Raw genomic sequence first — 26645 nt, 5'->3', positions numbered from 1 at the left:
AAAGAGTGTTGGGGCAATAGCTATATGCTCCTCTAATTTGTTCCCTTCCTAATTACGTGGAACATTAGAAGCGAGCTCTCGAGTGTGAGGTCCTGTCCTCAGAACGTAGGTAAAAGCTTTTCAGTTCTCCTGCCTCAGCAGCAGGTGTTTGTGAACACAATGACTTTGCTTGTCTCTGGTAACTTCCTGGTAGAAAGCTCCAAACAGAGGAGGAAAACTCAGTTGCACTTCTCAGCGCAATTTTCTGAATATTAAACTCTACAACGAAATTCCCCAAAAATCTTTGTTTGACGTGCGTGTGGAAACTGAAGCATGGAGAAGCATCTTCTCTAGTGTTACAAAGATAGTAGCAAAGCTGGTGACACAGCTTAAAAGTCTTGCTGTAGAGTCTCACCTAGTAGCCAGCTGTGCCCTCTTTTCCAGACAAAATATAATGAGACCTTCAGGAGACGAGGAAACTTTCCATTTTTTTTCATGCCAGGAGGTTCAGGCTGTGTTTAAGATCATTAGTCAGAGGCTATAAACTGATCTACTCAAATTCAGCAAAAGAATTTGAGCTGTACAATGAAAGTGTGACCTCCCTTAAGAGACTGGGTAGTAGAAGATGTTGCTGGCATATTTAGACCTTTTGGAAGAATGATCTAGTAACTAGAATAATCTTCCTCGTTTTCATGTTGATGAGTCAGAATTCATTCATTTTACCCTGGCAGGCTAAAACAAACTTCAGCTTGGATGCAAGAGCAGTCTGTGGTAAGAGTATAGGGAATCTTTGCCATAATGAATTCTTAATCTTCCTCCCACTTAGCAGGAGCTCAGGTCAGTGCCTTTCTCAGTCGTGTTTCCGGTGTGAGAGTCCCTCATTGCTTAGTCTCTAAGGTGAATGCATCTGTACACCTGAGCATCCTTCCCAGCCCCTCAAATCTCGGTATTTTAGCCTTCCTGTATTTAGTTTGCTACCTTCTGTGGGTCACTTCTACCTGCTGTAAGCGTCCAGGTGGGCAAGATGTGTAAATGTCACGTTTCTCAAGTGCTTGTTCTGTGCCTTATTCCCCTCCTTTAGAAGGTTGCTGAGTCCCAGAGCGCTTGTATGCCTTACCTCGGCTCTTGTGTAAAATAGTGGTAATCCTGGTAATCCCTCCGTTGCTATAGTACTGATAGGTCTGCTGGAGTACCCCAACCACTCCTTAATGTTTGCACCTCTCTGCTTTGAGAGCAAGTACTTGCCCTTAAGGTAATACTTGACCTAAAAATGGTAACTGGATCTGTTTACATAGTGTTATACACAATAATCAGGTGGGCTATACCTGACAATTTCTCCACAGTTCGTGGAGAATGAGGGATTCTGTGGCTATTGCACTGCATATTAATATCAGAAGTTGACTTTAGTGAGCAGGAAAAACAGATGAGAATAATATATGATTTAAAAAGAAAGAAATTCAGAATTCCTACCTTTTGTACAAAAGCCAGCATGACCTGTCATGTAGTTGATGCTTGATATCGTGTGTGTTTAAAGTTCATATAATGCTTCAAGGAACCATGTTTTCTTCATTTTGGAACACGAAGTAATCAATTGGGCTTGGCAAAGTAAAAATCACTTTAAGTGGGGGGAAAAGATGGTGCTTATAGCTTTTAAAAGTCCTGATTGTTGGTAGTACATGTTCGTTAACTTGAACGCGTGCAAAAATGTAAGAACCTAATTTTTATGCTCAAGCTGCCAGAACACATTAGCTGAAATGAGCACAGTCAACTAAGCCTTGCTGATTTACGTAAGGCTGACAGCCACTCTAACCGAGGAAAGATTTTCTGTGGGAAGAAGGGGAATTCTCTCCGTGTGACAGTCTTATGTATTGTACTTGGGGGAGGAAAAGGGATGTCTGTCACCCAGCAACAGAGGAGGCAGGAAAAAAATTAATTAAAAAGCAAACAGAAAATGCAGTTGTAACACTGTGAAAATTGACAGGGGGAGTAACGGAGCAGGTAGAGCACCTGAAACTACTCAGTTATTTGAAATGGGCTGGGTTTCAAGTTGACAGCATCCCTTTAGACTTCAATTTCCCTAGATCTCAGACATGCGGCGTAAGATCTTCCACTCCCATCTGCTGCGCTTGCTCAGCTGCTCTCCACGATCCATTTTGCAAGCGATCTATCTGCTCTATCTATTTAAAAGTCCCAGGCTTTAAGGCAGTCACTCGATTATTTTTTTTAAAAAAAAAAATTTTTTTCCAAGTGTCTGCAGTTTTGCTGGAACTGCAACTTACTTCTTGGAGACTCAGGTCAAGCTTCAGCCAGCGATTGATTGACGTGATTTTAATAGCATTTTAGAATACAGTTGTTAAGTCAGGGGCAGTGGGATTCTTCGAAAGGAAAAAGCGAGCACGGGTCTCGATGGCTCTAAACAGCTCCTGTCTCCGCATGTCGTCTCTTACGCTCGGCGGTGAAACGCGTTATCGAGTAGTGCCCGGAAAGTGGCTAACTGCGTTTGACACACGCCAACTCCCTGCCTCCACACTGGATAATTGCATTGTCAACTGTTCAGCAAAGTGGCAGGTGACACTGCAGCCCGATTGATTGTCCTAGTATGGAGGCTCCCAAGACTGTCAGCCACCCAATCGATAGAGTTTACACAAGACACTGTGACTGCATCTGTAACTAATTTCACTTTGAACCTCGCAAGATGGGCTGTCCCTGTTTCCTGGCCTCTCCTCTTCGTTGCTCGCATCCTGTCCCTGGATGAGGAAGTTGCTTTTCTGCTGAAAGCCCGGCTCTATTTCTTGTTTTTGGAGCTGGAAGTGAAGAAATCAATGGTGTGTTTTGTGGTTTCAGAGTTGAGGGCATTACAGCACATGGCTAACTAGCAGCTCCAGTTTTGCAATCAATAGGCTGATCAATTGATTAAATTAGCACTGATTTTTCTTTCTTCTTTCCAACCTAGAAGAGAATTAGTTGCGGGGGGGAAGAGCACATGGGTTTGGCCCGTGAAATTCAGCCCTTGTTTTTTCCAGTCCTTGGCTGCCTTTCCTCCACGAATACAATCTCGGTGCTCATCATTATTTAAAGCAAACTGCATCAAGCCCCGCTGCTGGCAGGGACCCGCCGTAAGCCAGGGTGTCACTTCCAGCTGTTCACCAGCCTCGCTGCTTCATGCTCGGCTGCCTTAGAAAAGTCATCCTCCAAGCTCTGCTGTGCTGCTTTATTATTGGCAAAGTTGCGACATTCCTGTGATCCCTGTCAGTGGTGCTTATTGATCCAGTGATGTGAATCTGCTTAGTGATTCAAGATTACTTTAATTCTCCCTCTTCCTTTTCTGTTTGTTTCCACCCTCTCCCCAGGGGAACAAAAGCTTTCAGATCCACCTTTCCTCGACTGTGGAAAACGAGCCAGAGCTGCAAAGACCGTGGCCGTTGCTGCTGCTTTTGTACTTTTAGCTCTGGGTTTTGAAGAGCAGCCTTTGAGATAGACGTGAAACTCTTCTCACCTTAAGTCCATTGTGCTGGCATGAGGTTTCTCAGGAGGCAGCCGTGCGTGAATGGACGCACCATATCACACCTTTGGACCGAGTCCGTTTTCCTCTCTGCAGCCACAATCTGTTCGTTACCTGATGGGTTACAGAGAGGCATAAAAGAAATCTCGGGAATGCTCCTCGGTGCAGCGAGGGGTGGGGAAACCTCTTCCCCAAGCCTTGCAGCAGCTGGCTCTTACCCTGTACAGCGGAGCTCGCCTGCCCTTTGTTCAGCACGCTGCTGCAAAATGTTGTTAATGGTCATAAAATTATATGGCCCTTTCTTTAAAGGCAGCTGTTCCTCTGATCTGTTAGCGAAGATCACTGCGAGCATCCAAGATGCTAGTAAGCAGTCTCTGGCAGCCCATTTGTGCCTCTGTGGGAGCTAATCGACGGCATCAGATGGATGCATCTGCTGTTTCAGGTGCACACTGTAATGACACAGCTGGGTGTCAGTTTTCCAGGTAAATCACCGTTTTGCTTGAAATAGATCTGGCTCCAGAGAAATGAAACCCTCATCCTGCAAGCAGCCTTTCATAGCCTGTGAATGTCATTTTTCCTGCAACAGGCTGGGAAAGTCACCGTAAGAACTATTCTATCCCGATTTGTGCTAGGAAATAATGGGAGAACAATTTCACTGTCCAAAAATACATCTGGGGAAGTGTTACAGATCTGCAGAAATACTGCTGTTCAGCATGGCCTCATCTCTGCCTTCCTCTTGTTTTGAAGAATCTCTAACGGCTTTCTCTTTCTTCCCAAATGCCTTTTAAAATAAAAACTGCATCCATGCCACCTTGTCCTCTTAGTGCTGGTTTGGGATACTTCAGCAGCTGATGAAATAAACCCAGTTTAGAGCCATTCTCGGGAAGTGTGTGTGAGGCCTGGCCGTGTGTCTGCATAAACTACTTTTATTGCCTTCATTGTTTTTACTCTCCAAGAAGCCAACGAGTGACATTTCGTTAAGAAAATAGAGTGAACGTGCTGGAAAGGGAGGTTGTGCAGAAGGGGGTCACTGCAAGGAGTGTAATTAGCAAAGGCTACAGTTCTGGAGATTTACGAGAAGCTTTTTTTCTTCTTTCCTGAACACGTGTAAATTACCTGCAAAGCAGAATGAATGCCTCTTCCCAGCCAAAACGGGCCCCAGTAGAGCTGCGTGCCCCTGAAATGGATTGGGATTTAGACCCACTTACAGAATTTACACAAAATTCAGCATTTCTAGAGCAGTTTCAGTGCAGGTTCAACCCCTTCACCGTTCCTTGACGGCCAAACAGGAGAAAACACTGGTTGTCCAGATGAGTTTGATCTCTGCGTGAGCAGCATTCATAATGGTGGTGCAAATAACAAAACATCTTGATTTTTGTTTTCCTCGGTCTTGTTTGGAGGGGTAATTAAATGTATACAGAACAGCTGGCCTCCAAAACTAATTTATCTGTCCTGAAGGGAGCTGGACAAGCAGAGATGTGGGGCCTGTAGGTCTGTGCTTTCCTACCTGTGCCAGGGGAACTTGGCTGTGGTGGTTCAGGCGTGCACTGGTCTGATTGTTTGACCTTTCTGCTCCGGAGGCTGCCGGTCTGCGGGCGAGCTCGTGGAGACAGCAGTGCCGCCAGCACCTGAAGCGGCATATGTTGTCGCTCGCACCATCTGCCACTGAACATGCCGGAGAAAAGGAGGGACTTGAATGTCAGACCCTTTTATCTGTCCTGTGAATCTGCTTATATGTCATGTTAATGACTCCCGATCTCAGCTCGAGCCACCATTCACTTGGGAGATGTTGCGGTGACCGGTCGTCAGGGGGATTGCACAAAGGAGGGAAGACTGGAGAAGCGGTGCAGAGGTCCGAGAGGGTGTTTAGGGGTAGAGGGCGGCTCAGGAAAACAGAAAGTGTTATGACAACTTGCAGAAAGGGGTAAAAAGGGTTTAGGATGAGATTTGTCTCCAGCCATTGTTAGTAGACACATGGAAGAAAGTGGAAAGTGTTTTTCAGTCTTCTTCAAGCTCAGCTGATTCCTGTAGCATGCCAGTGCCTGCAACCTGGAAGCAGCGAAGCGGATTTTTTTTTTTCTGCTTTTCAGACCTCTGAGTCAGTATTCCAGAAACACTGTTGCTTGTGTAGAGTACCTAAATTTTTCAGAAGCTACCTCGAATTGATGCTCAGGCAGACTGCTCCGAGGCCAGCCCAAGCAAAGCTGTGTACACAGTGCTGGAGGGTGGCGGGCGCTCTAGGTAAGTGATCTTGATAGGTACATTCTGATTGATGGGGGAGTTTGTCTCCCAAACTGTCACAGGGTTTATAGAGGTGCCACTCAATACCAGTGCTGGAATTGCTTGTCAGAGCACCTGGCTACAAGAGCAATGGGGATTGGAGACAGAGCTGTAACTTTGTTTTTTCTCTGCTTAATGGCCCTGGCGTCTGACCTGCCTGCTCACTCCTGTTTGTCTGGACCTTAAGGAGGCAGCTGGGATTAAGACTGTCAGAGAATTGTGCTGCTTTAGCATCAGGAGGCTAATTGTATCGGGACTGGCAGTGTATGACAAGCGGTTGCCTCCTATCAGATACGTGGCAAGAGCGAAAAAATGCTTGAACAAGGAAAGGGAAAGATACAGGAGCATCTGCAATTTGGTTTGTTCTTTTTTCATTGGAAAGCAGCAGTTTCAAAATCACACGTGGAATTACATTCCTCAGGCCTTCTGTAACTCTCCTTGTAAGAGTGCAGCTGCGTCCGTGAATAACAGATCACGTCTCTTGTGAATTCCTAGGTCAAACTCACAACTTCGCATTCAGTTGTTGGATTTCACTTTATTGACACGTTGGGATATATTCTGGTCCTGAGCACTGACCTCTGGATAGCAGGACTGGCTTTAGAGGTCCCCTCTAGGCAGTGTTGCTCGTGGCCGTGAATTACTGTGTGACCTTCAGAAGCCGAGCCCTGCTGGGGGAACCCTTCTCCATTCCCAGTGCGTGCTATTGAATTGCACATCACCTGATCGTGATGGTAAGGGTTCTTCTGGATGCTCCTGGTTCTCTTCTAGTAGGTCTGAAACGATGCTGTTGCAAAGGCCTTTTTATTCTGCTCAATGCCCTCCGAGTTCCATTTCACTTTTTCCTCTCTCCTGGACACGTGGTGTAGGATGCTGGCAGGAGCTGGAGGTTGTGAGCCCTCTTTACACTTGGGCTGAGTTAGTGAGAAGCAGGTGTGATCTTACCTTGCATTTAGTGGTCCTCTTAATCCATTTATAACAGCACTTGTCCAGAAATCTGGTTTGAATGAGCCTGAGATGAATGAATAATGTCAAGCAGTTCAGACGTCAAATATTTGAACAGCTGCGTGGGTGTTTTCACTGGCTTTGTGCATGGAAGCAACCCCAGGAAGTTAGACGAGGAGGGTCGGGTCGAAATTGTGGCACCAGACCCCAGCCCACTGGAATTTGCCTCAAAATCCGTCCCAGCTGCAGATGAAAGGGCATAAGGATGCCGGTTGCAGGCCATTCGCTCCGCAGGTGATGCCGGACCAAGCTTTGCATCCTGTCCATTGTTCTTCTGCGTGCAGTGGCAGTACTGGGATTAATGAATCTTCTGATTCATACTGGAAACGTATTTTGTGGGTTTTGGTTTTTTACAGGAGTCTCAGAAGTCCTAAAACTGGTAGCATAGCTTGTATTCAGATTCTTTTCTGGAGGCTACTTTGTTTAGCATGCAGTTTCTGAATCAGTTGGGGTTTTTTTACCGTGTTGCAATGGTCTGCAGCTAGTCAAAAAAAAAAAAGCCAACCCAAAATCCATATTTGGTGAAAATCTTGAGAGTTGAATCACTTTATTGTAGCTTCTGTTGGACTCTGGCCTGAAAGTCCTTGTTTGATCAGAAAAGAAAATTTGCCCTTCTGCCCCTCATCTTAACTTACAAACTTTTCTGCTGTACCCTCCTCTCCAACTGCAATGCTCCAGTGGATCCTCCCAGTGTCATCCTAACATGTACTGCCCAAAACCTTCCCCTGTACCCAGCCTGTGTAGGGAGGGTTGGCAATGCAGCAGCTCCTAGTATAGAGCCAGATGCAGCAAAAGCTCTGGAGTGTTTTACTTTCAGACTTAGAAGGGATTTTCTTAAGTACAAAGGTTTTGAGAGCAAGGACACAGGGATTCTGAAGTCAGAGTGCCTCAATATTTGTAAATTGTATTCCTGTAACCAGATCTTCTTTTCTTAAGCTCTAACCATAAAGCACTAGTTGGCTTGAGTCACTCGGAAACAAAATTGATGGTAAGATGTGTGTGTGTGCTGTGTGCATGGCATCCTTGCAGAGAGAGAGGAAGACAAGGAGCAGTCCCATTTACATCCACTCTTTTGGACATCTTCTCCTGACCACCCACCCCCAAGGCACTTGCTCCATGTAGTCGTCGTCTGGCTGATGTTCAGATCGCCTCTGGGACTGGCCAAGTCACAGCTCCAGCTTTGCATGATTTGTGTTTCCCACAGCTACAAGAAAAATGAAGACCTGTATGTCCAAAGTTTATGGCCTTTGAGGAGTGATGGGCTAAAGTAATGCCAGGTGCAGGGGGTGCTGTTACTGCGGGTTAAATGCCGTGCCTGTAAATTACCACCCCATCGCTAAGGCAGCTTTGAAAGACTACCCAGGTTCTTCGACAGGTCTCTCTTCCACCTCTAAATCTTCTCCCAAATGTTGTGATGGACTGAAGGAGGCAGGATTTACTAGATGAGCCGTCGCAGCAAGAGAAGGCAGCTCGTGGCACGTGCTGGCTGGCAGCGTGCAGCCCGTATCTGCGACGCTTCCCAAGGGCTCTGCTGGAAGAGGGCTGCCCCACCGAGCTCACCTGTGAGCAGGGCTCCTGCGGTACCCAGAGCGGGCGGCGGATGCTGTGTCGTCGCTGCAAGTTGTGTTACCTCCTCTAAAAATTAAGGCTGGCAATTACTTAGAAGTAAAAGGTAGTTTATGCTCCTAGGGAAAGGTTAGTCTTAAAATCATCGTCGTGCTGTGGTTATCACCCGTTAAGGACCTTCTTTATATTCAGGGAAGAGAAATATCAAATCCATATAAACAAATTTTATTGGAGGCTTAATGAATCAGTGAGAGCATCCATTCCTGGAGAGCGACAATAAAGAACTGTGTCTGCGTGGTGTCCTTGGAAATGAGACCTTTGCCTTGCCCTGCTCTCTGCACGGATACAAACTGTTAGAAATACAGCTTGCTCTGTGCTGGGAAAGAGCAAGTCTGCTGCTGACAGCACAAGCTTGTGTGACCCTGCTGCCTGAGAGCCTGGTGGAACAGGCAGACTCAGACATCTGTAGTGCTGAAAGAGCTACCCTAACGTTTGGAAATGTCCTCATTCTTCAGATGTGCACCGTACATTCAGTGCCGCTACATTAATTTTAGCCTGTCTTCTGCATTTAGAACCAGTGCGGAAATGTACCCCTTTGGGGGCATTTGTGCAAAGCCAAGGCTACATCTGCCTTACTGTCTGTGTGTGCACATGGGACGTGCTTGCTGGTTTAGCCACAGCCTTAGGTCACCAACCAGGTCCTTCAAGCTGCAGCAGGTACCCTCTGTCTGTGAGCTGGCTGTCCAAGTCTGCTGTCTGGAAGGAGTGTACTGGTGGGAGCCAGAGAGACCAAATTTCTACCTGTGTAGCTTATGTCCCCAAACAGCTTAGATCTGTAGAACTGAACATGAATGAGGACCTTGCACTAGTGAATGAGGACCTTGCACTACACTTGGATTCGGAAGATCTGAAGATCTTTTCTCAATTTCCAGTCTCATGGGAGAGAGCATAGCAAGTGATAGATCTCAGAGAGAGTAAATACATGTCGTTCTTAGTTTCCCTTCTGTTAGTAAACCTTGGGAAGCAAATACCACATGAAGGTTTGTCTTTGGAAGTGTTTGCACACAGATTCAATTAAAAGAAGCCTGGTTAGAATCAGCAATAACGCAGTCAACAAAATGCTTGAGATCCAGAATAAGTGTGTGTATTGTTAGGAAGTGACAATTATTACACAGTTGCTTCCTGCTGGAGCTGGGACTGGGCTCCTGCCTGATCCACCTGTATTGGAAGTGCAGGACTCCTGTTAACTTGCAGTGGAATTTGCTCATGTAAGAAGTGCTTGTACGGAGCTGCTAACGACTGTGAAGTCTGATTTTTTTTTTTTTTTCCCCCTCCTAGAAACAGGTTTGCTGTTCTTAACTGTTTTATACTGTAAAAATGTGTGCCGTGACTGAATGCATTTAAAAAAGCAAAAGGTATTTTGAACTGTATTTTAGCTTCTGCCTGCCCTCTGCATCTGAATTAAGGACTAATTCAGAATATCCTTGTGGCCTTCTCTTACTTCCTAGCTGTGTACTTTTTGTGTTAACCTCTTCTATGAAAAATCAGTCTACTCTACGTTGCTTCATTTTTTTCCTGCCTTTGAGAGAAGGTTCATTCCAGTGTCTTCAACTTTAAAATAAATCGTGTGGAAAGCAAGAGCTCAAGAGTGTTCTGTTTTCAATATTGAGGTGCATTTTAGAGCATAAAATCCAGGGAGTTAGAGCATTTCTGTGAATGTTTTCTGAGCAGTCTTCTGAAAATTGGTCTTATGCAGTCTTTGGAGATGGAACCTTTTGTGAGGCTATTAAAGAGCAAAGGACAGCCTGCAGAGACATGTTGCACCATCCTTAGGAGATCTCCTACACGTCATTTCCAATTCACATGCTCATCCGCGTGTTTTATTTTCTTCCAGGTTCTGGGTTTATCATGTGCAGCGGCAAGGAGAATCCAGACAGTGACGCTGACCTGGATGTGGATGGAGACGACACACTTGAATACGGGAAACCACAGTATCGTTTTTGAAAGGCTCTTACTGAGAGGGAACCCAGAAGTGCATCTTCAGATGGCTTTCATATAGCACTGCCCTGGGTAGTGGTGGATAATCTGTGCCCAGCCCTACTGGAAATGGCACCGCCTTCTCCAGTTACTGTGTTAGTTGAACTAGGAGGGATTCTCCATCTGGGAGCCAGGCTCTTTCTAGGAGAGCTGTGGGCTCTGCCACAGCTGTAATAGCCATCAAGGAGGAATTCCTGCGAGGATGTTAGGCGGATATTGACTTAGATGTGATGAGGGGGAATGTATAACTATAGAACTAGATGTTATTGAAATCTCTACCAGCCTTTAAGACTGAAGCCCCTACCCTTAGCCTCTTTTGAAGTGCTCCCAGGTGGAACGAATTTGTTCTGTATCCCGTGTGGTGTCCTAACCATCTCAAAAGCCTTTTCACCATCTGCAGCAAGGCTGTATGTTCCTTAGCGCCTTGTGTTCAGGTACACAGAGGCAGACGTTATCCCTTGCACTGGGGAAGAGCCAGGTGAAGCCAAAGAGAGGGAGGCGCTCCGAGGTGCTGTTTTAAAGTAAGTATCATTCCTTTCTAATTTACTTTCATCCCTTTGGGGGAATCTCGGTTTGTGGAAAACACCCATTCACTTGAGCCCAAGGGTTGCAGTGAGAGAGACTTAGAAAGAAGCATGAGTGGGTCTGAAATTCTGAAATTCATAAAGTCTCCCTGCACACTCATTCTCCTTTAACCGCCCGACTGCCTGGACAGTGCTGTCTTCTCCCTGGACAGCACCGGACAGCAAGTGAATTCTGGCATTGCCAAACTGTTCTGTACTAAGGCCTTATGCATCATCTTGCTTCACAATGAAGTGTGGCCTCTTAGGAGTAGTAGTATAACCTGGTGCCATCTGAATCTTACTCAGCACAGGACTCTGGCACCCAGGGTATGACTTCATTGCATCACGTTATGTGCTGTGGAGCATTCATACTAGTCCTTCTGTGTTTCGCTCTGGGGTTGGGGCAGGTCAGGGCAGGGTGTGTTCTCTGCCCACATCCGTACGTGGAGAATGTAGGCAGCCAGCGTTCAAGGCACTTGGGGAAGCATTTCAGGCAAATAAAATGAGTCTTAACAGGGAGCTAGGATTGCTTTCTAAGCCCTCTGCCCTGCATAAAACAGGGTTTAAATTACCCCTCTATCTCTTTCACTGAGGGATCCTGTGAGGTCAAGGTTGAAGTGATTGATAGAGCAGTGAAATGAAGTTTTCTTACTGCTTAGCCTGTCACAAACACTAGTTCAAAATTAGGTTCCACTCCATAGAAAATTGGCATTTGCCACACTGGATCCAAACCATTGGTCCGTTCGATACTTGGCTATCCGTGCTGGTCCGCAGGCAGGGCCTCAAAGATGCTGAAGCTCTTTCACAGCCCGGGCAGTGGTTTTGTAGCAGGAGGATATCAGTGGCTGTGGACACTTGGTAAGACGACTCAAGACGTGAAGCCAGTTCCTTCGTGTGACGTGGCACATTGTTTTGCAGTTTGGGCAGGGTCCTTGCATGTCTCCTGGACTTGTTTTCCCATCCGTAAAACAGGAGAGATGATGTTCCTTGTCAAAGGGCTTGGAAATTCTGGCAAGTTTCTGTGGAAATGCAGTGGGGTAGCTGATGCCTGGAAACATGAGCCTGTGTAACTTTTTGAGTGCAATTGTAATAGCTCATAGATCAAAAATGTCGTACAGTCACAGGCATGCAGCCTGCTCAGAAGATTCCGTTCTCTTACGGTCTCTTACTGGCTCGCGAGAGAATGGACAGGATTAGGAGTTGTCTGTCCTTCAGTGCTGCTGCACTTCAAATGGGAAGATGGAAAAGGTAGGGTTTATGAGGTGTAAAGTTACTCTTAAAAGGAGAAGCTGTTGCAACACAGAGGATTTCTGTTCCCAAGTAAGGTTTTCGTCTTTGAAACCGTGTATTCAAAAACGAGCCGTAGGTCATGGGTGCTGTTTGAATCACAAGCTTTCACTCAGCACCACAACTCCCGTGTGACTGAGCAGAGGTCACAGCTAGAAGTGCAGGCTGGGGGAACACTGATGGAAATGTGGACTAGCACAAAAGCACCTCCTGCAGCAGGCCAGCTGCACACATTTGGAGCCTAGGCTGATGGACCGGAGTATTGAGAGAGAAGTGACGGGTGGAAGATGCCGTTTTTCCTGAGCAGCAAAGTTTTCCATGGTCAACCTTTAGCATTCTGCCCTTTTCTCTTTTAGCGGTGGCACACCCAGTACTCGAATAACACCGGAGTTTTCTAAATGGGCCAGTGATGGTGAGTGTTGAACTTGCAAATTATTAATTTGTATGCTACAGGAGGGCGGATAGATATTCCATATCTTCTGATTGCCAGTAATTAGACAAAGGGGAGTTACAAATGCTCTTGCACAGTCCCAGCAGGTATGTATGCACATAGCGCTATCTTTTGGGGACTTTACAGCACAATTAACTGTAATCAGTGGCGGTCAGGGGAAGTTCCCAAACGTGCAACCTTAACTGATATGGTGATAAGAGATAGGGGTTGGATTGACTTAATGTTGTGTCACTAAAAAACAAACAGCTGTCACAGAGGGAGCCACCTGAGTTTGGCTGTGTCGTGGTGGTCTTCACCTGGTGGGGATTTAAACTACACAGACGCCTGTTACTTGGATTTTTCTCAACTGCTTTCTTACCATCTTCCCTGCTTTAAAAGGGTGTGCTAGAGACTTGTATCGTGATCTGTTGGGTAGATCTTGTCCTTGCTGGCATCTGTATGACAAGAAAAGCCTGCAGCTCTGAAACCTGCACATGTAGAGTGGAAACTCTAGGATCTCTCCTACTTCATCACCTGTAGTGGGGACTCCAGAGTAAACAAGTGAATGTGAAATTGTACCTTTGCATGCATTAGCTCGTAGCACTAAGCGGGGTGTGGGCGTTAAACCTATTTGACTGCTCGATTTTTTTTATTTAATGCCAGCAGCACTGGAAGTGTAAGCAGCAGCAACATAGTGGAAATATGAGAATAATAAAACCTGGCGCTTTCCAGCTGTAGATGCCAAATCCATTTCTAGAGCTGGGCAGTGCTTCTCCAGTTCCCTTAGGAAGGGAGCTGAAGCTCAGCGACCTGAACAGACTTGTCCCAATGATTTTATTCCCTGTTCTGTTACTGTAATGCTTTGGGCATTTGATTCCCAGCCTTGAAAGTACCTACAAGACATAACTGCTTGCCAGTGGGAGGGGGGTTGAGTAGGACCGATTTTGCCAAGGGCATGGTGATTAAATGGAGAACATAGGATATCTATCGCAGGCATTTTCTTCTGTGGGACAGGCAATCACATTTATTTTCTCTGATGTAGGAGCACTTGCTTGTAGGTATTTTCAGCTTCAGTAACTACAGCCACAGAGGTGATGAGGAAGCAGCCCTGATAGTACTTGCTATGAGCTGTTTCTTTCCTACCTTTTACCTGAAGCTGAACCTACAGCCCAGGGGCTGGCCCCAGGACAGTTCATCTGGCTCATCTCCAACTGGTATCTTACACACTCTCCAGTGCTGGGACAAGCTACGGGCCTGATGGTACTAGGAGAGCTCTGAGCAGACTGTTCTGTCATACTTGTTACCTGGCATATATTTTTCTGCCTGTCTGTGTCTGAGGAATCTCAGAAAAAAAGGACAAGCTGAGAGCAGGGTCTGGGCTGGGTGGATTTGCTCCAGACCCACCTTTTTAAAAGTACACTTCGGCGTGGCTGCTGCATCACACCTTTCTGAATTAAATCCTTGCTTAAAAAAATGGTATATGTGCGAGGATCATTCAGTATGAAGTGGGGCGAGGGTAGGGATTGTGTCTTCAGCACTGCGTCATAGAAATATGTTGTCCAGAGAGAGCCTCCCTGCTAGGCAGGGACCCATCACATGGGTGTCCCCTCTCTCCTTCTGAGAATTTTAGGAAAATGACTCATCGGGGTCCTCTGCTTCTGCAGTGATAACTCACACAGACTATTTCATTGCAATGTTCACATGTTCTTTTACTAATTGGTCTGTTCTTCCCTCAACAGAAATGCCCTCAACGAGTAACGGTGAAAGCAGTAAACAGGAGACCATGCAGAAGACCTGTAAGAATAGTGACATTGAAAAGTGAGTGTAAAATGGATAGCTTTGATTTTTTTCTTGTTTTAAGGAGCCGTAATGTCCCATCTACTGCTGTTCCCAGAAGCAGTGCTGGCCTGAGGATAGGCATATTTGAACCTTTTACCACTGAGAAGGGAAGTTGTACGCTAACATAAAGCCTGGACCTGAAGCTGTCAGCGTCCTGATTTGCCGCTGCTGTGTCTGCAGAGTGCCTGTGGGGAGTTCTCCCCAGATACCTGTGTGGGCAGGTACCCAGCAATGAGGAACTGAGTGCAGATTCCAAAGGGCTTCTTCGCTGCAAATTGCCTTTTTTTAAAGTGTGTAAATAGACATATCCGTGCTTTTCACCATATTCTAGTTACGGTACGTTTTCAAATAAGTTGTGTGGTGCGTAACAGCCTAGACTAGAGCTGGGACTTTGGATGGGAGGTGGAGGTTCAAATCCACTTTAACCTGACAAAAGCAAGTGACTTGTCAAGCTGTGCTTTGATTTTTTTTTTGTTTTTTTGATGCACTCTGCAAGAATTCTGCTATCAATGTATCATGGGATCCTCCTTTTACTAGAGAAGTTACCTTATCATTGGTTGCATCTTGGTTTTTGAGGGCAGTCCTTCACATAGTTTATGTTTTCTCCATGGTACCTGCATGTTCCATCTCTCAGCAAAAGGGAGTTCCAGCAGCCCGTAACTTGGTAGAAGCCTCACTGAGAGAGTTTCTTTTCCCTTAAGATGGAGGTTTCACATTTGTGTGGTTGCTGATAGAAGTAATATCTCAATTCCTGATTTTTTTTTTTACCTGCAGCCCTTCCAGTTGATTAAGAAGTTTAAGTCCCAGTGTTTGAATATACAGTAGAGCAGGAGCTCCTGGCTATCTCCTTTCCTGTCCTCTTCTGCTTGCTGAATATCCTGCAGCCTAGTCTGGGATGGAAACAAATGGTTTTATCTGTACTGTGCATTTGAATAACGGCCTCTATCCTCAGCCTCCTTCTGCACACTACTAGGGTGACTTACTGCTCAGACACGTTTGTCGATCTGAGCCTGAAACTGCAGGCTCTTCACTGCTGCCTTGGGATAGGGCAGTGTTTTAGGCTGATCATTGCCTGATGAAGAATATTTTCCCCAAGATCAAGTGAGAGACAAAACACCTTGAATGAGGTGAAAGCAATGAGATCATTGTGGCTTTTAAACAGACGACATTTACATTTTGGGGATAAGATCCATTGATAATTTGGTGATAGTGTTAGGGTGACTTTACAGAAAGGTGGGGTTTTTTCATGTAGTTCATTCTCCTCCTACCCCTGGTGCTGACTTGAGAGGTTGCATCCCTGGCACATTTCGGGATCTCTGACAGTTCAGGCAGCCTGGCAAAAAGTGTGTGTTCACAGTCGGATTAACGGGGGAAGCTCCCTGCTGCAGAGAAAACTTTAACCCTGATTTGCTGTCTCAGCGTTTCCCTTTTTACAAGGCTTTTTATTAGCAAATGTGGGCTGTCTGCTGCGCGATGCTTGTCAGTGAGCGGATTTTGGCCAAGGACTGCTGAGTCGGGGAGCTCGCAGGTCGGTGCAGAAGCAGCTTTGTCCTTAGAGTGAGCCAACCGTGGCATGCTGTCTTGGTGGCAAGCACTCATCCCTTCTACCCTAATCTGTCAGCCTCTGTCTCAGCTGCTGCTTGGCTTCCCTTTGGGCCTCCTGCCTGTCAGCGCAGCAGCTCTTCTCCCTCCCAGATCCACTCCTATTGAAAACCTTTAAACTGCAGGAGCTGAAAGGATTTGACATTTTCCAGAACACTTGAGCTCAAGTGATAAAATTGACATAGCTTTAATAATCTGATCAAAGAGGCTTTAGCTAGCACCTTTTGAAGGATCCCAGAATCCTTTCCAAACAACACTTGTGCTAACGCCGCTGTGAAGTGGGGAAGCGCGTGCGTGTGTGTGTGTGCACGCGTATGCATGCACGCCTTGCTCTGCAATAAGCTTGCCCCCTCTAAAGCTTTGGTCCTGCAAAAGGTGTGAAAAGCCAGCAAAACCCATAAGAAATTACAGGAAAAGCCTTAAGTGTCTTACTGAGTCTTTCCAATAATGCTGATATTTTGAAAGTAGCGAGAACAGCGTTTTATTTAGGGTGCTTTATTTCACTGAGATTGAGAAAACAAGACAGTGTTTCAGGTGAAAAATTCCTAGCTGCTTTTTTTTTTCCTTCTTCTTCTTCTTCTTTCCTTTGAGATTTGTGTGTGATAAATAGTTTCTGTCCTGCCATTTAAGGAGTCTTGAATGCTCTGTGTGCTTGTCTGTGTAGAGGGGTTCTGTTAAATTAATTGATAACAGAGATCAGAGCTAGAAGCCTACAGAAAAGGAGGGGGAAGGGTGTCACACTGTCTGGCTGCTTCCCACTCCACTGCTGAGCCATGATATATGGCGACCCAGCCCAACAGGCTAAATTGATTCATCTCGAGTTCCTGTTTCTTAATCTGGAGCTAAATTGGTTTCATTTTTCTTGTTTTGGGCGGTGCTTACAAGAAGTTTTTGGCAGCATCGCTTTACTCCATTGTTTGTAACTTTAATTTTTGCCTTTAAATCTGAGTGTTATTGATTGGCATGTTAAACCCCATGTAGCATCTGATTAGCATTTTTAAAATTGTCCAGAAGCACATGGCTTACCACCTGTGTCAGCCGTGCTCTCCCTTTAGCGTGGTGGCTAATAGAATTAGCAGTGATCCATGTATCGATCCTCTCTCCTAAGAATGATGTTCCTTCCCCCTCCCCTCTTCCAAAAATAAGTCTAGGCAAGGAGAGCAGCGTGGTTTTGTTTGTTTGTTTGTTAATCCATTAATACAGTACAGCAGGCAGTCCTCCTTTTGGCATGTAGCTGAAGCTCTTTGCTTCAGCAAGTTAATTTAATCTAAACTTAGGTTTTCATGGAAGAGTCCCTTGCATATCACAGAATCACAGAATGTTCGGGGTTGGAAGGGACCTCTGAAGATCATCTAGTCCAACCTTCATCCCAGCACACCTAACCACTACACCACAGCCTCAAGTGCTAGATCTACTTTTTTTTAAACACCTCCAGGATTGGTGACTCCACCACCTCCCTGGGCAGCCTGTTCCCGTGCTTCACCAGTCGTTCAGTAAAGACCCCGAATACCAAATCTAAACTTACCCTGACGCAACTTGAGGCCATTTCCCCTTGTCCTGTCATTAGTAATTAGAGAGAAGAGACCAGCCCCAGCCTCACTACAGCCTCCTTTTAGGTAGTTGTAGAGGGCAATAAGGTCTCCTCTCAGCCTCCTCTTCTCCAGACGACTAAGACAGGGTTTGGGGCAAGTCTGGTTTTGTTGCCCAGATCCTTGCACCATGCCAGGTCATCCGTAGCTGGGGCAGGCTGACCTCATCTGCATTGTGTTGAACTGGAGATGGCAGCCCCAGGTGGTGAGAGACGTGCTGGTCCCAGCTGTCCTGCGCAGCCCCGCCAGGTAGCTCAGGCAGGTTTCTCACTGTTGACCTCATCTGTGTTGCACTGAGCTTCGGATGGCAGCCACAAGGAATGAGAGGTGGCACTGGTCCCACCTTCCCTTCCTAGCACTGCGAGGTGTCTCAGCCCTGCTGAGCTTTTCTCATCTCAACACGAAGTATCTTGGAGACGCCCTGGGCTGCTGAAGGATCGTGGGGAGAAGCAGAAGAGCATCACACCAGCGGAGCTCCTCTACCTCTGCTCAAGATGCAGTTTTCTCAGGGAGAGCAGCCGGTCCCTGATTGCCCAGACATCCTCCTCAGCTCCTCCACCATCGTGCTCGGTCCAAGTCCTGTTGTGCACAGAGAGAGCTACAAAAGGCACCTTCCCCGCCAAATGCTTTTCTCTCCCCTCCCTCCTGAGATGCCGCCTGCAAGGGTCTGGTGCCGTTTTGAAACCGAGGTTCCCCGGGGTTAAAAGCCAGCATCTTAATTCAGAGTGCCAATGTTCAATTTTGCTTTCTGCCACCAGACTAGATTGCAGGCCAGCGAGAGAGTCTGGGTTAGTGGCCCACTGGGTCACCTCCCATTTGTTTTCCTCAATTTTGTGTTGTCATAAATTCATTCCAGCCCGTTGTGGTTGATCAGTTTATCTCCGCCGGGGCAGGGAGCGCTGCAAGCATGATATATGGCACAGAGCATTGTAGCCAGCCTCTCCATGAATCACTCCAGCTGTTTGGTGTCAGCCCCAAAGCAAACAGGACCCGGCCGCTGAGCGTTGACTACGATGAGCTCAGTATGGGAAGAGACATGACGTATGAATGTTTATTTAATAATTCTCTAATATTTCCAGCAGAGTGTGGCTGTGCCTTCTGGGGAGGGAGGGGGGAAGGGTTGAAGAGGGAAACTCTAATCTGTTGGGGTGGGTCATAAATCAGGCAGACAACATCATTAATCAGGGATGGGACAGAAGTGGAAGGAGGTGGGACTGGAGCTGCCATCCTTGGTGGGAAGGGGGCTGTGCTGCTTTTTTTTTTTTTTTTGTAAAACAAGTCTTGTTTCTGATTCCACTTGGCCCCAGCCCTGCTGCCTGCATAATAGCAAACCCGGACACAAGGCTGTTTAAGTGAGTATGCTACCTCCACTATAAACCTTGCAATACGAGCCTGCCAAGCATTAAATCCCTTTATAATTATCTTCTTTATATAACACTTCATGCTTTTCATGCTTCATTGGGTGAGACGCTTGTTGGGTTAAAAAGAGGGGTTTAGAGGCAAGAAGCAGTTGCATTTGTTTTATTTTTTCCTGCCTCCTCTTTCCTCCGCCTTCCCACCCCTCCACATCACCTCTTTCCAATCCAACTGTTCCAAACACATCAGCTCCAGAGGAGCCAGGAAGGAGCATCAGTTAAAATTAAACAAAGTTTAGCTTGGGGTCCTTGTGCAAAGAGTCAAGCGTGTGAGAGCGGTCGGGGAGGTAGCAGTGTCTGTCGCGGGGACCCTGCTCCTGGGTCGAGACGGGAGCAGAGTGCGTGTGAAGCCAGAGGATTAGCAGAGACCTGAAAGGGAAGGAGCCACACTTAAGCTGGTGTGTCAGAGGGAGACAGAAGCCGTTGTAAGTTCACCCGGAGGATACACGCTCTCCGTAGCGTCATGCCAGTAATAGGCTTTGGTGGGAGACAAGAACGCTTGAGTCGTAAATGAACTAACCCTTGGTGTTCTGCTAAGAGAGAGGGCAGGACCTGCTGGCACGTCCAGTTCTGGGTGAGCCCGTGTAAACTCGAGGCAGGATCCAGGACGCTGAAAGGAAGCATAGGATTGTGAAAGCCAGGCTGAAAGAGCGCTACTGGGCTGTGCTGCTTGTGTCCGGATTTTTACCTTTATTAGGTTTTAGTCCTTCCTTTCAGTAATTCAGTACTATGTAATAGGTGTCTATAATGTATGCTGGGGTTCGGTGTTGAAAGGGGGCGTAGATTGATGCTCCATTTCTTCATGAAGTGAGGCTTTGACGTTACTTGATGCTAGGTTGTGGCTGTGGAGAGCCGAGTGCCAGCCTGCCTGCCTTTGCTCTGCTCCCTCTTCTCACTGTTCAGTCGAGGTTGCGTGTGCCAATGATGGTCTCAAATGTTGCTACCACTGTGCCAGCTGAAATCGTGTTGGTGTTGTGGTTCATCACAAGCTGAGGTGGTGGGTAACGAAGCTCGGGGAGGCAGGATGAGTGTATGAGCTCAGACCTGGAGGAACATGGTCTCTCTGTTTAGTGCAGTTGCACCCAGAGATTTGGTCTAATTCTCATGCTTTGGGGCAGTTTTCTGTGCATTTTGACATCTTCATACAGGGTGGGACTCTGAGGTCTGTTGAACTTGCATGTTTTAGAGCTGAAGCTTCTGCAAACCCAAGGTGGCTGCCGGCTTCAGGGGTGTTAACATCCCTGTCCTATAACTGGTGAAAGCCCCGGGAAGGAATTTTATTCCTCTCTTTGGGGCACAGTTTGGATGTCTTGCCCTTCATGTCTCTTTGCCTGCCCCTTCTTTTCTTTTCTCTTCTTTTTTTCTTTTCTTTTTTTTTTCTTAGTTTCAGAAATGCTGTTAACTTTAATTTGTAGAGTTGCTTCCTGGGAATGAAAAATCGATGGGGGGCTATCACAGTGTGAAATTCGACTGTCACTATTGAGCTATAGAGTTAGCAAGATGTCTTAGAAGGTAAAAAATAAATCGTGGCCCAGCAAGTGCTCAGCTGTGCTATTTCAAAGGGGATATGAGGCTGATGGTCCGTTAGAGGGTACTTCAGTTAGATGGATGATGATTCCCTGTGAAATACTGGAGTTATTCTATAGGTAAGAGAAACTTTAGCTTATAAAACACAAAGAGCTGCCTTCTAGCAGACGAATTCTGCCCTTAGATGTGTGAACAGCTTGTCAGGCAGAGGACTCGTCCCTAAAATTAGCCTGTTATGTTTAACAACGTCTCTGATGGAGCATTGAAGATCCTGCTGTGTTCCTTCTCAAAATATTTCAAGGATTATTCACATCCCTTACCTATGCTGCAAGAATTAAGATGCAAGGCCTAACTGATTTGTTTTCTTAGGAAACGTTCGTACAGTGCCCAGATGCTCTCAAGAGAAAAGTAACAATTATTTTTAGGTAGGCAGCTTTCTCCATTTGGATGGAAATGTTCCCTTGAAGAGCAGAAAAGGGGCCACGTTGTGCCTCGTCGGCTGCTCCCGCGCATCTGCTGAAGGGCAGCCCCGGCTGCGCAGGCTGTCTGCGTGCTGGCACTGACGGGGCTGCTGCTTTCTTTGGCACTTACTGACCGCTGTGGCACGACTCGGAAAGCGTTTGTGCTGTGCCAGCTGCCGTAGGACAACAGGGTGGCTGGAATTGTGGCTCTTGGTAGTTTATGCATTTCTTAAACTATAGTTAGTAAGTATAAATATTAAATAGTACCAAAAAAACCCCAACACCCAGTTTGTAGTACTTATCACTAAACCATGTCTGGGACAACTGTAGAGTCTGTAATTATTTCTCTTGTACTTGCATGCACGGTTGCAATACCGCTGAGGGGAGCGTACTGCTGCACGAAGGAGTTTTAATCCACGTTTGGTTGGAGCTTGGTAAAGATTTCCCAGAGAAATTAATGACAGAAGAATTTGTTGTGCTTTCATATCTCCTCCACCTCTGTAACACGGAACCCATCACTGCCTTTTCAGAAGCAGTGAAATAGCAAATAAGGTAATTAACGTAGTTTAATAGCCGCGATGATTTTTTTGCATCGGGGACGGTGCTTGTCCTAAGCTTCTTCATTCCCCACCACTGCGAGCTCTTCATCCTATTTCTCCATTCACTTCTTTCTTCCTTTTCGATGGTTTCTCTCTGCGAAAAGTTGCTCTTTCCTGGTTGATTGCATAACGGTTCCTGCTTTTCCCTTGGATAGCCGACCCATGACCTGTCCTTCCTCTGCGCTGCCTGTTTCCTCTTCTGGCTCTGGGACCACAATCGGTTCGGTGACACAAATGTGCGGTGGCCTCCTTTAATAGCCTCGTGGTTCTTTTTGAAGGCACGATTACCTTAAATGATGCTAATTCTGATCCTTTCTTTCCCCGTCAAGGAAACAGCAACAGTGTAAAAGCTGCAGGGCAGCAGCGGCAGTTGTAGGAAGCTGTCTGGAGGATGTGTTACCGCCTTGCCCTTGTGCAGCTCCAATCAGCAGTCATGAATGGAAGTTCTGGAAAGTGTATCACCTCCGCGGCGAAGCCTTAAAAGGTTGCAGATGAGTCCAAGCGCTGCTGTAGTAACATAGATATTTCCTGTTTATTTCGGCTGTTTGGATGTGGGCCGTGGGAGTAGAAGGCATTTCGTTTTGCGCGAAGGCTGGCTGCAAGACTCAGCTGCGTGCCCAACCTTCCGAACGCCTTTCAGCCCGAGGAATTTTCTATTCTTCTTTCACTTCAGGGATATTTTCTAATCCTGTGCCCTGATCATCCAACCAAAGCTACCAATAATCCCAGACCACAGTAAGATGACGGGTTACAGCTGCCATAAGTCTTCCAGTAGAAAAATAGACCTGCCTAGCTAAATGTGGAGCTTGGTCGTAACCCAAACGTGTTTATTTGTGGATGGAGGCAAGTTTCAGTAGGCTGGAACCTCGCTAGCCAGTGTGCCTCAGCAGGGAGAGGAGCTGCATTTTCTATTTCCACCGCCTGCCTTTTGTGGCCCCGACTTGTATTAAGATAGAGACCTTCACAGATCTATTTGTTAGGAATACAGTTAGGGTCACCAGGCTGCAGGATATACTTGAAAAGTGAACTGAGAGATTAACACATTACATGTGTAATTTAGGAACTTTGTTTAGAGAATCATTTTCTAACTCAGCCTGGGCTGCCTCAACAAAGCCTTGCTGCAGCAGAATACTATTCCATAGCGTGGCTTTTGCCTTTATTGCCAAAGCTGCTCCAGTAAAGCAACGGGATTGCGTTTATTTTCTCTTTGGAACAGGGGACATAGTCTGTAAATCGAAATCAGAATGACCCACGCATTCTTTCTCCCAGCTTTCATGTCGAACCATAATTGCTCAAATGGCACATTTAAAATTTTGGCGCAAGCTCAGACTTTCGCTAGCTGCCTTTTTAAATCAGTCCCAGTGGCCAGCGGGTACTGCGTAGCCCTACAAATGTGTCTAAAACATGCTGACTCCGAGGCTCCTTCCTTTCTGAATGATCCGCGTTGCCATCTGTCTCTGTTTTGATTGGGGCTGGGCACATGTGTCCCAGCAAAACACGGGCCAAAAACAAGAGAGAGAGAAAGAGCCAGCGCCTGAATTTACTTCCCGCTTCTGTAAAGACATTGTTGGGTTCTGTGTTACAGAGGCGGAGGAGATAGGAAAGCCTAATGAATTCTTCTGTCATTAAATTCTTCGGGGAATCTTTACTCAAGTCTCTACTAAATGCAGCTTAAAACGCCTTCGTGCAGCGGTAAGCTCCCCTCAGTGGTGTTGCAACGGTGCGTGCAAGTCTAAGAGAAATAATTCCTCTTTGGGTAGAAAAAAAAGAGACAACGTTTTTGGTTTGCATTGAGATGAAATTAGTCAGAAGCAAACCCTGAATTTGGCAAGCAGATGCCAGCATTAACAAGTTGTGCAAGCAAGTATAAAATAGAGGCGCTCGTGACGGAGGGAGCCTCGGTGTTGTGCGTGTGTGCCCTTGCATGCACCCCGCTCCAAATTCACAACTTAGAACACGGAAATTAGAATGGGGAACATTGCATTATTCATAACTTGGCAACCAGAAGCCAGGGCACTTTGCCAAAATAAACTATTCTCTATAATTACAGGTGAAGCAACATTCTTTAATATCTTACAATACAAAAACATACATTAATCAAGGAAAGAGGGCTTTTTTTTTTTCCTAGAGGACAATAAATTAGCATCCTTGCCAATTTCCTCAATACATGTGACAATGTTTTACAGGATTATAAGTCAGCCTTTTTAAAGGAGGTTAGTCTAAAAACAAATAAACCAAACAAATGAGATTTTTAGCTAAATAAAGGGGAAGCCACCTCCTAAAATGTTGATGTCTTGCCAGAAGATTTGCTTTTAGCACTGGCACTCTCGCAGACCGAGGGTCTAAACTTCACTTGGTGTGATTTGCCACGGCTCTGCTGCAAACAGCTTTGCTGGGCAGTTTTCTGCTGGTAGGGATCTGGCCCCTTCTGCTCCAGCCAGCTCATCTCGGGAAATAAAATCGTGGTGCCTCGTGCCAGTTGGGTAGCCCGCATGTTCTGGGGTGATTCGCAGTCAATCTGCCACCAGTGCCTGACACGGGGCTTCCTTCAGAGCCTTGACATGCTGACAATATTTGAGCTGCGTTGTCAGTTTAAGTGTTTTGCTTAACAAAGTTCTGTTTTCAGCTTCATGTTACGTTCTTGCACGCCCGTAAGTGTAAAAAGCCTTCGTGTCTGTATATTTCCCACTGCCTTCACCCACCCAAAAGAATCTCCCTGTATTTTTAGCTGTGGCCCTTGCGGCAGGTGATGCTTGCTCAGTTGAAAGAGGGAGCGGATTCTGTTGCCAGGTCGAAAAACAGAAGCCGTTCTTGTCCCAGAAAACCTGGAGTTGTTTTTAGTGAAGTGATTGAAACTCCGACAGGGAGGGAGCTGTGTTGAAGACGAGCCAAGACGGCAGCATCGCGCTCTGCCGTCCGGGGCCCCCCGATGTCACGGCAGCCGTGCACAGCGTGTTACGGGATCATAAAACACCATCTCTACTCTGAAAAAGTTGCCCTCTCACCCAAACATAAATTGGCTGCGTGAAAAGACTTGCAATTAAATGGTTGTGCACTGAGGTTGGGGTCATTTTTTGGATCATTTTATCAAGTCTTAAAGATTTGTGCCCCGCAAAGCGAGGACTGCGGTTGGCTTTCTCTTCTGTGGCGTAGTAGTGGTTATGATAATTGTCATTTGTGGCTGTAGTTGGATACGACCGGGAGCAATTTCTCTGTTTCTGGAACCTTTCTTTAGCTTGACTTTGCCTTCAAAGCATGGACCAGTCTGTTTCTAATATATATGATATGTAAGCTGCTGGTGACCTGACCTCTGCCCCCAGTGCAGGGAAATGGCATATATGTTCTGCTGGGATCAGATTCTCCGCCTCGGACAAGAAAAGATAAAAGCTTTATTTAAAAATAGAGACATCACTCTCGGATTTGTCAGTCATACTGTACATTTTCCCCTCTGCCAGTCTATGTTTACCAAAACAAAATAAATGTATGAGGGAGAGAGAAGAAGGTCAGAATATCAAGTGTCAAAAGTAGCCCATGAAATTTTATTGGTTGTGCATTTAATCAGTGCTAAGCGTTTTTTACAAGGTACATACAAACAGTGGAATTGTAAAAATTTATGGAATGCTGTGTACAGTGTGGCCGTTTATGAAGAAAGGAAAATTTATATCCAGTTGAAATAAACCAGAGGGGAATGTTTTATGGAGGCTCTGCAACGGCAGGGTACATCAAGTGAGGTCTGGATGAGGGGAGGATTTGCAGGGTCTTGCTGATCTTTGAGGTGTTTTTGTGCTTCTTCAGCAGCGAACACTCTGTGACTCTCACGCGTGGGATGCTCGATACAGTGATGGTGTGGTGTTTTGGGTTTTTTTTCTGTGCAATGGGAAGGAAACACAAATGAACAGCTGCTACTGGTATCTCTGGTATGAGGCTCTCGCTCTTGAGCTCATTCCAGTCCAACAGTTTCTTGAGCAGCCCTTAATATCCAGCTGGGAAGGGTTAACTGAAGCCAATCTGCATCAGCATTTTTTTGTTTCTTTTCTGGTCCAGTATTTTGTTGATGATAAAGCACAGTCTTAGTCAATTGAGAGATTCCAGAGCTGCAGAATCAGAGATAATTTAATTAACGGAATTGCTTGTGATTGCCCACTGGGACAGCGGGTAGGAATTGCTCGATTTAATTTGGAGAAACAAAGATCACATGCATGCTAATGTTTGACAAATAACCAGTGTTTGGGTTAAAGTTTTTTTGTTGTTTTTTTTTTTTTGCAAAGACGAGGGGCAACCGATCAGCCAATTCTCAGGGGAGATTTCCCAGGAGGTAATTGCTGAGTAACAGCTCAAAGCTACAGATAGGTCCTTTCTCCTCTTCCACGGTATTTTTGTGCTTTTCCTCTGGCCATTTACCTGGACAAAGCAAAGGTTTTGCTCAGAGGAAGAAAGTTTGTTCTTATTTTCAGTGCTCAGAGGAAAATGCCATGAGCAGTAGAAGAATGTGCATCAGGCACAATTACTGAAGACCTGCTGTCTCCCTAGTCTCATAGACTTGCATCCTCGACTATGACCACCAGGTTGTTGAAGAATTAGCGACAAAGTCCGGAGAGAAGTGCAGGACCAAGATTCCTGCCTTCGAGGAGTCCTCCCTTCCTTCATGTTTTTTGCTCTTCAATAAACATTCTCGCTTAGGCTCTCCTGTTTGTGGGCATCTAAGTCCACAGTGAGGAGGGTGTGGATGTGCCTTCTTGATACATCCTCGGCCAGGGAGGACGGTTCAGGTTTCGATGGGGCTGCTCGCGCCGGCGTGGTCGGGGAAGCAGCAGCGCTGGGGCTCGAGGTGTTGCTCCTGGCAGCAGTTGTGCTCAGTGCATCTCTCTGGAGGCTGATAAATGACGTTATCCGAACACGTCAAATCAGAGCGCTGAGGCGCAAAATTGTTAAAAGAGTCCTCCCGCATCCAGCACGAGGTCAAGGCA

General features: G+C 46.2%; 1 protein-coding gene across 2 annotated transcripts in view; it reads left to right on the top strand.

Annotated features, from left to right (window-relative positions):
• The window catches only part of RNF220 (ring finger protein 220), a 45011-nt gene that overhangs the window by 5746 nt on the left and 12620 nt on the right, over window positions 1-26645 (top strand). For both annotated transcript variants that reach the window (XM_009873947.1, XM_009873946.1), the window contains exons 3-6: window positions 10224-10320; window positions 10801-10887; window positions 12573-12628; window positions 14386-14464. In XM_009873947.1, the coding sequence (XP_009872249.1) occupies window positions 10224-10320; window positions 10801-10887; window positions 12573-12628; window positions 14386-14464 (319 nt within the window). The remainder of the gene's footprint in view (window positions 1-10223; window positions 10321-10800; window positions 10888-12572; window positions 12629-14385; window positions 14465-26645) is intronic.

Source organism: Apaloderma vittatum, unplaced genomic scaffold (assembly GCF_000703405.1).
Source record: "Apaloderma vittatum isolate BGI_N311 unplaced genomic scaffold, ASM70340v1 scaffold17687, whole genome shotgun sequence".
NCBI classification, from domain to species: domain Eukaryota; kingdom Metazoa; phylum Chordata; class Aves; order Trogoniformes; family Trogonidae; genus Apaloderma; species Apaloderma vittatum.
Note: the sequence above shows the minus strand (reverse complement) of the source record. Positions and strands in the feature narration are given on the sequence as shown.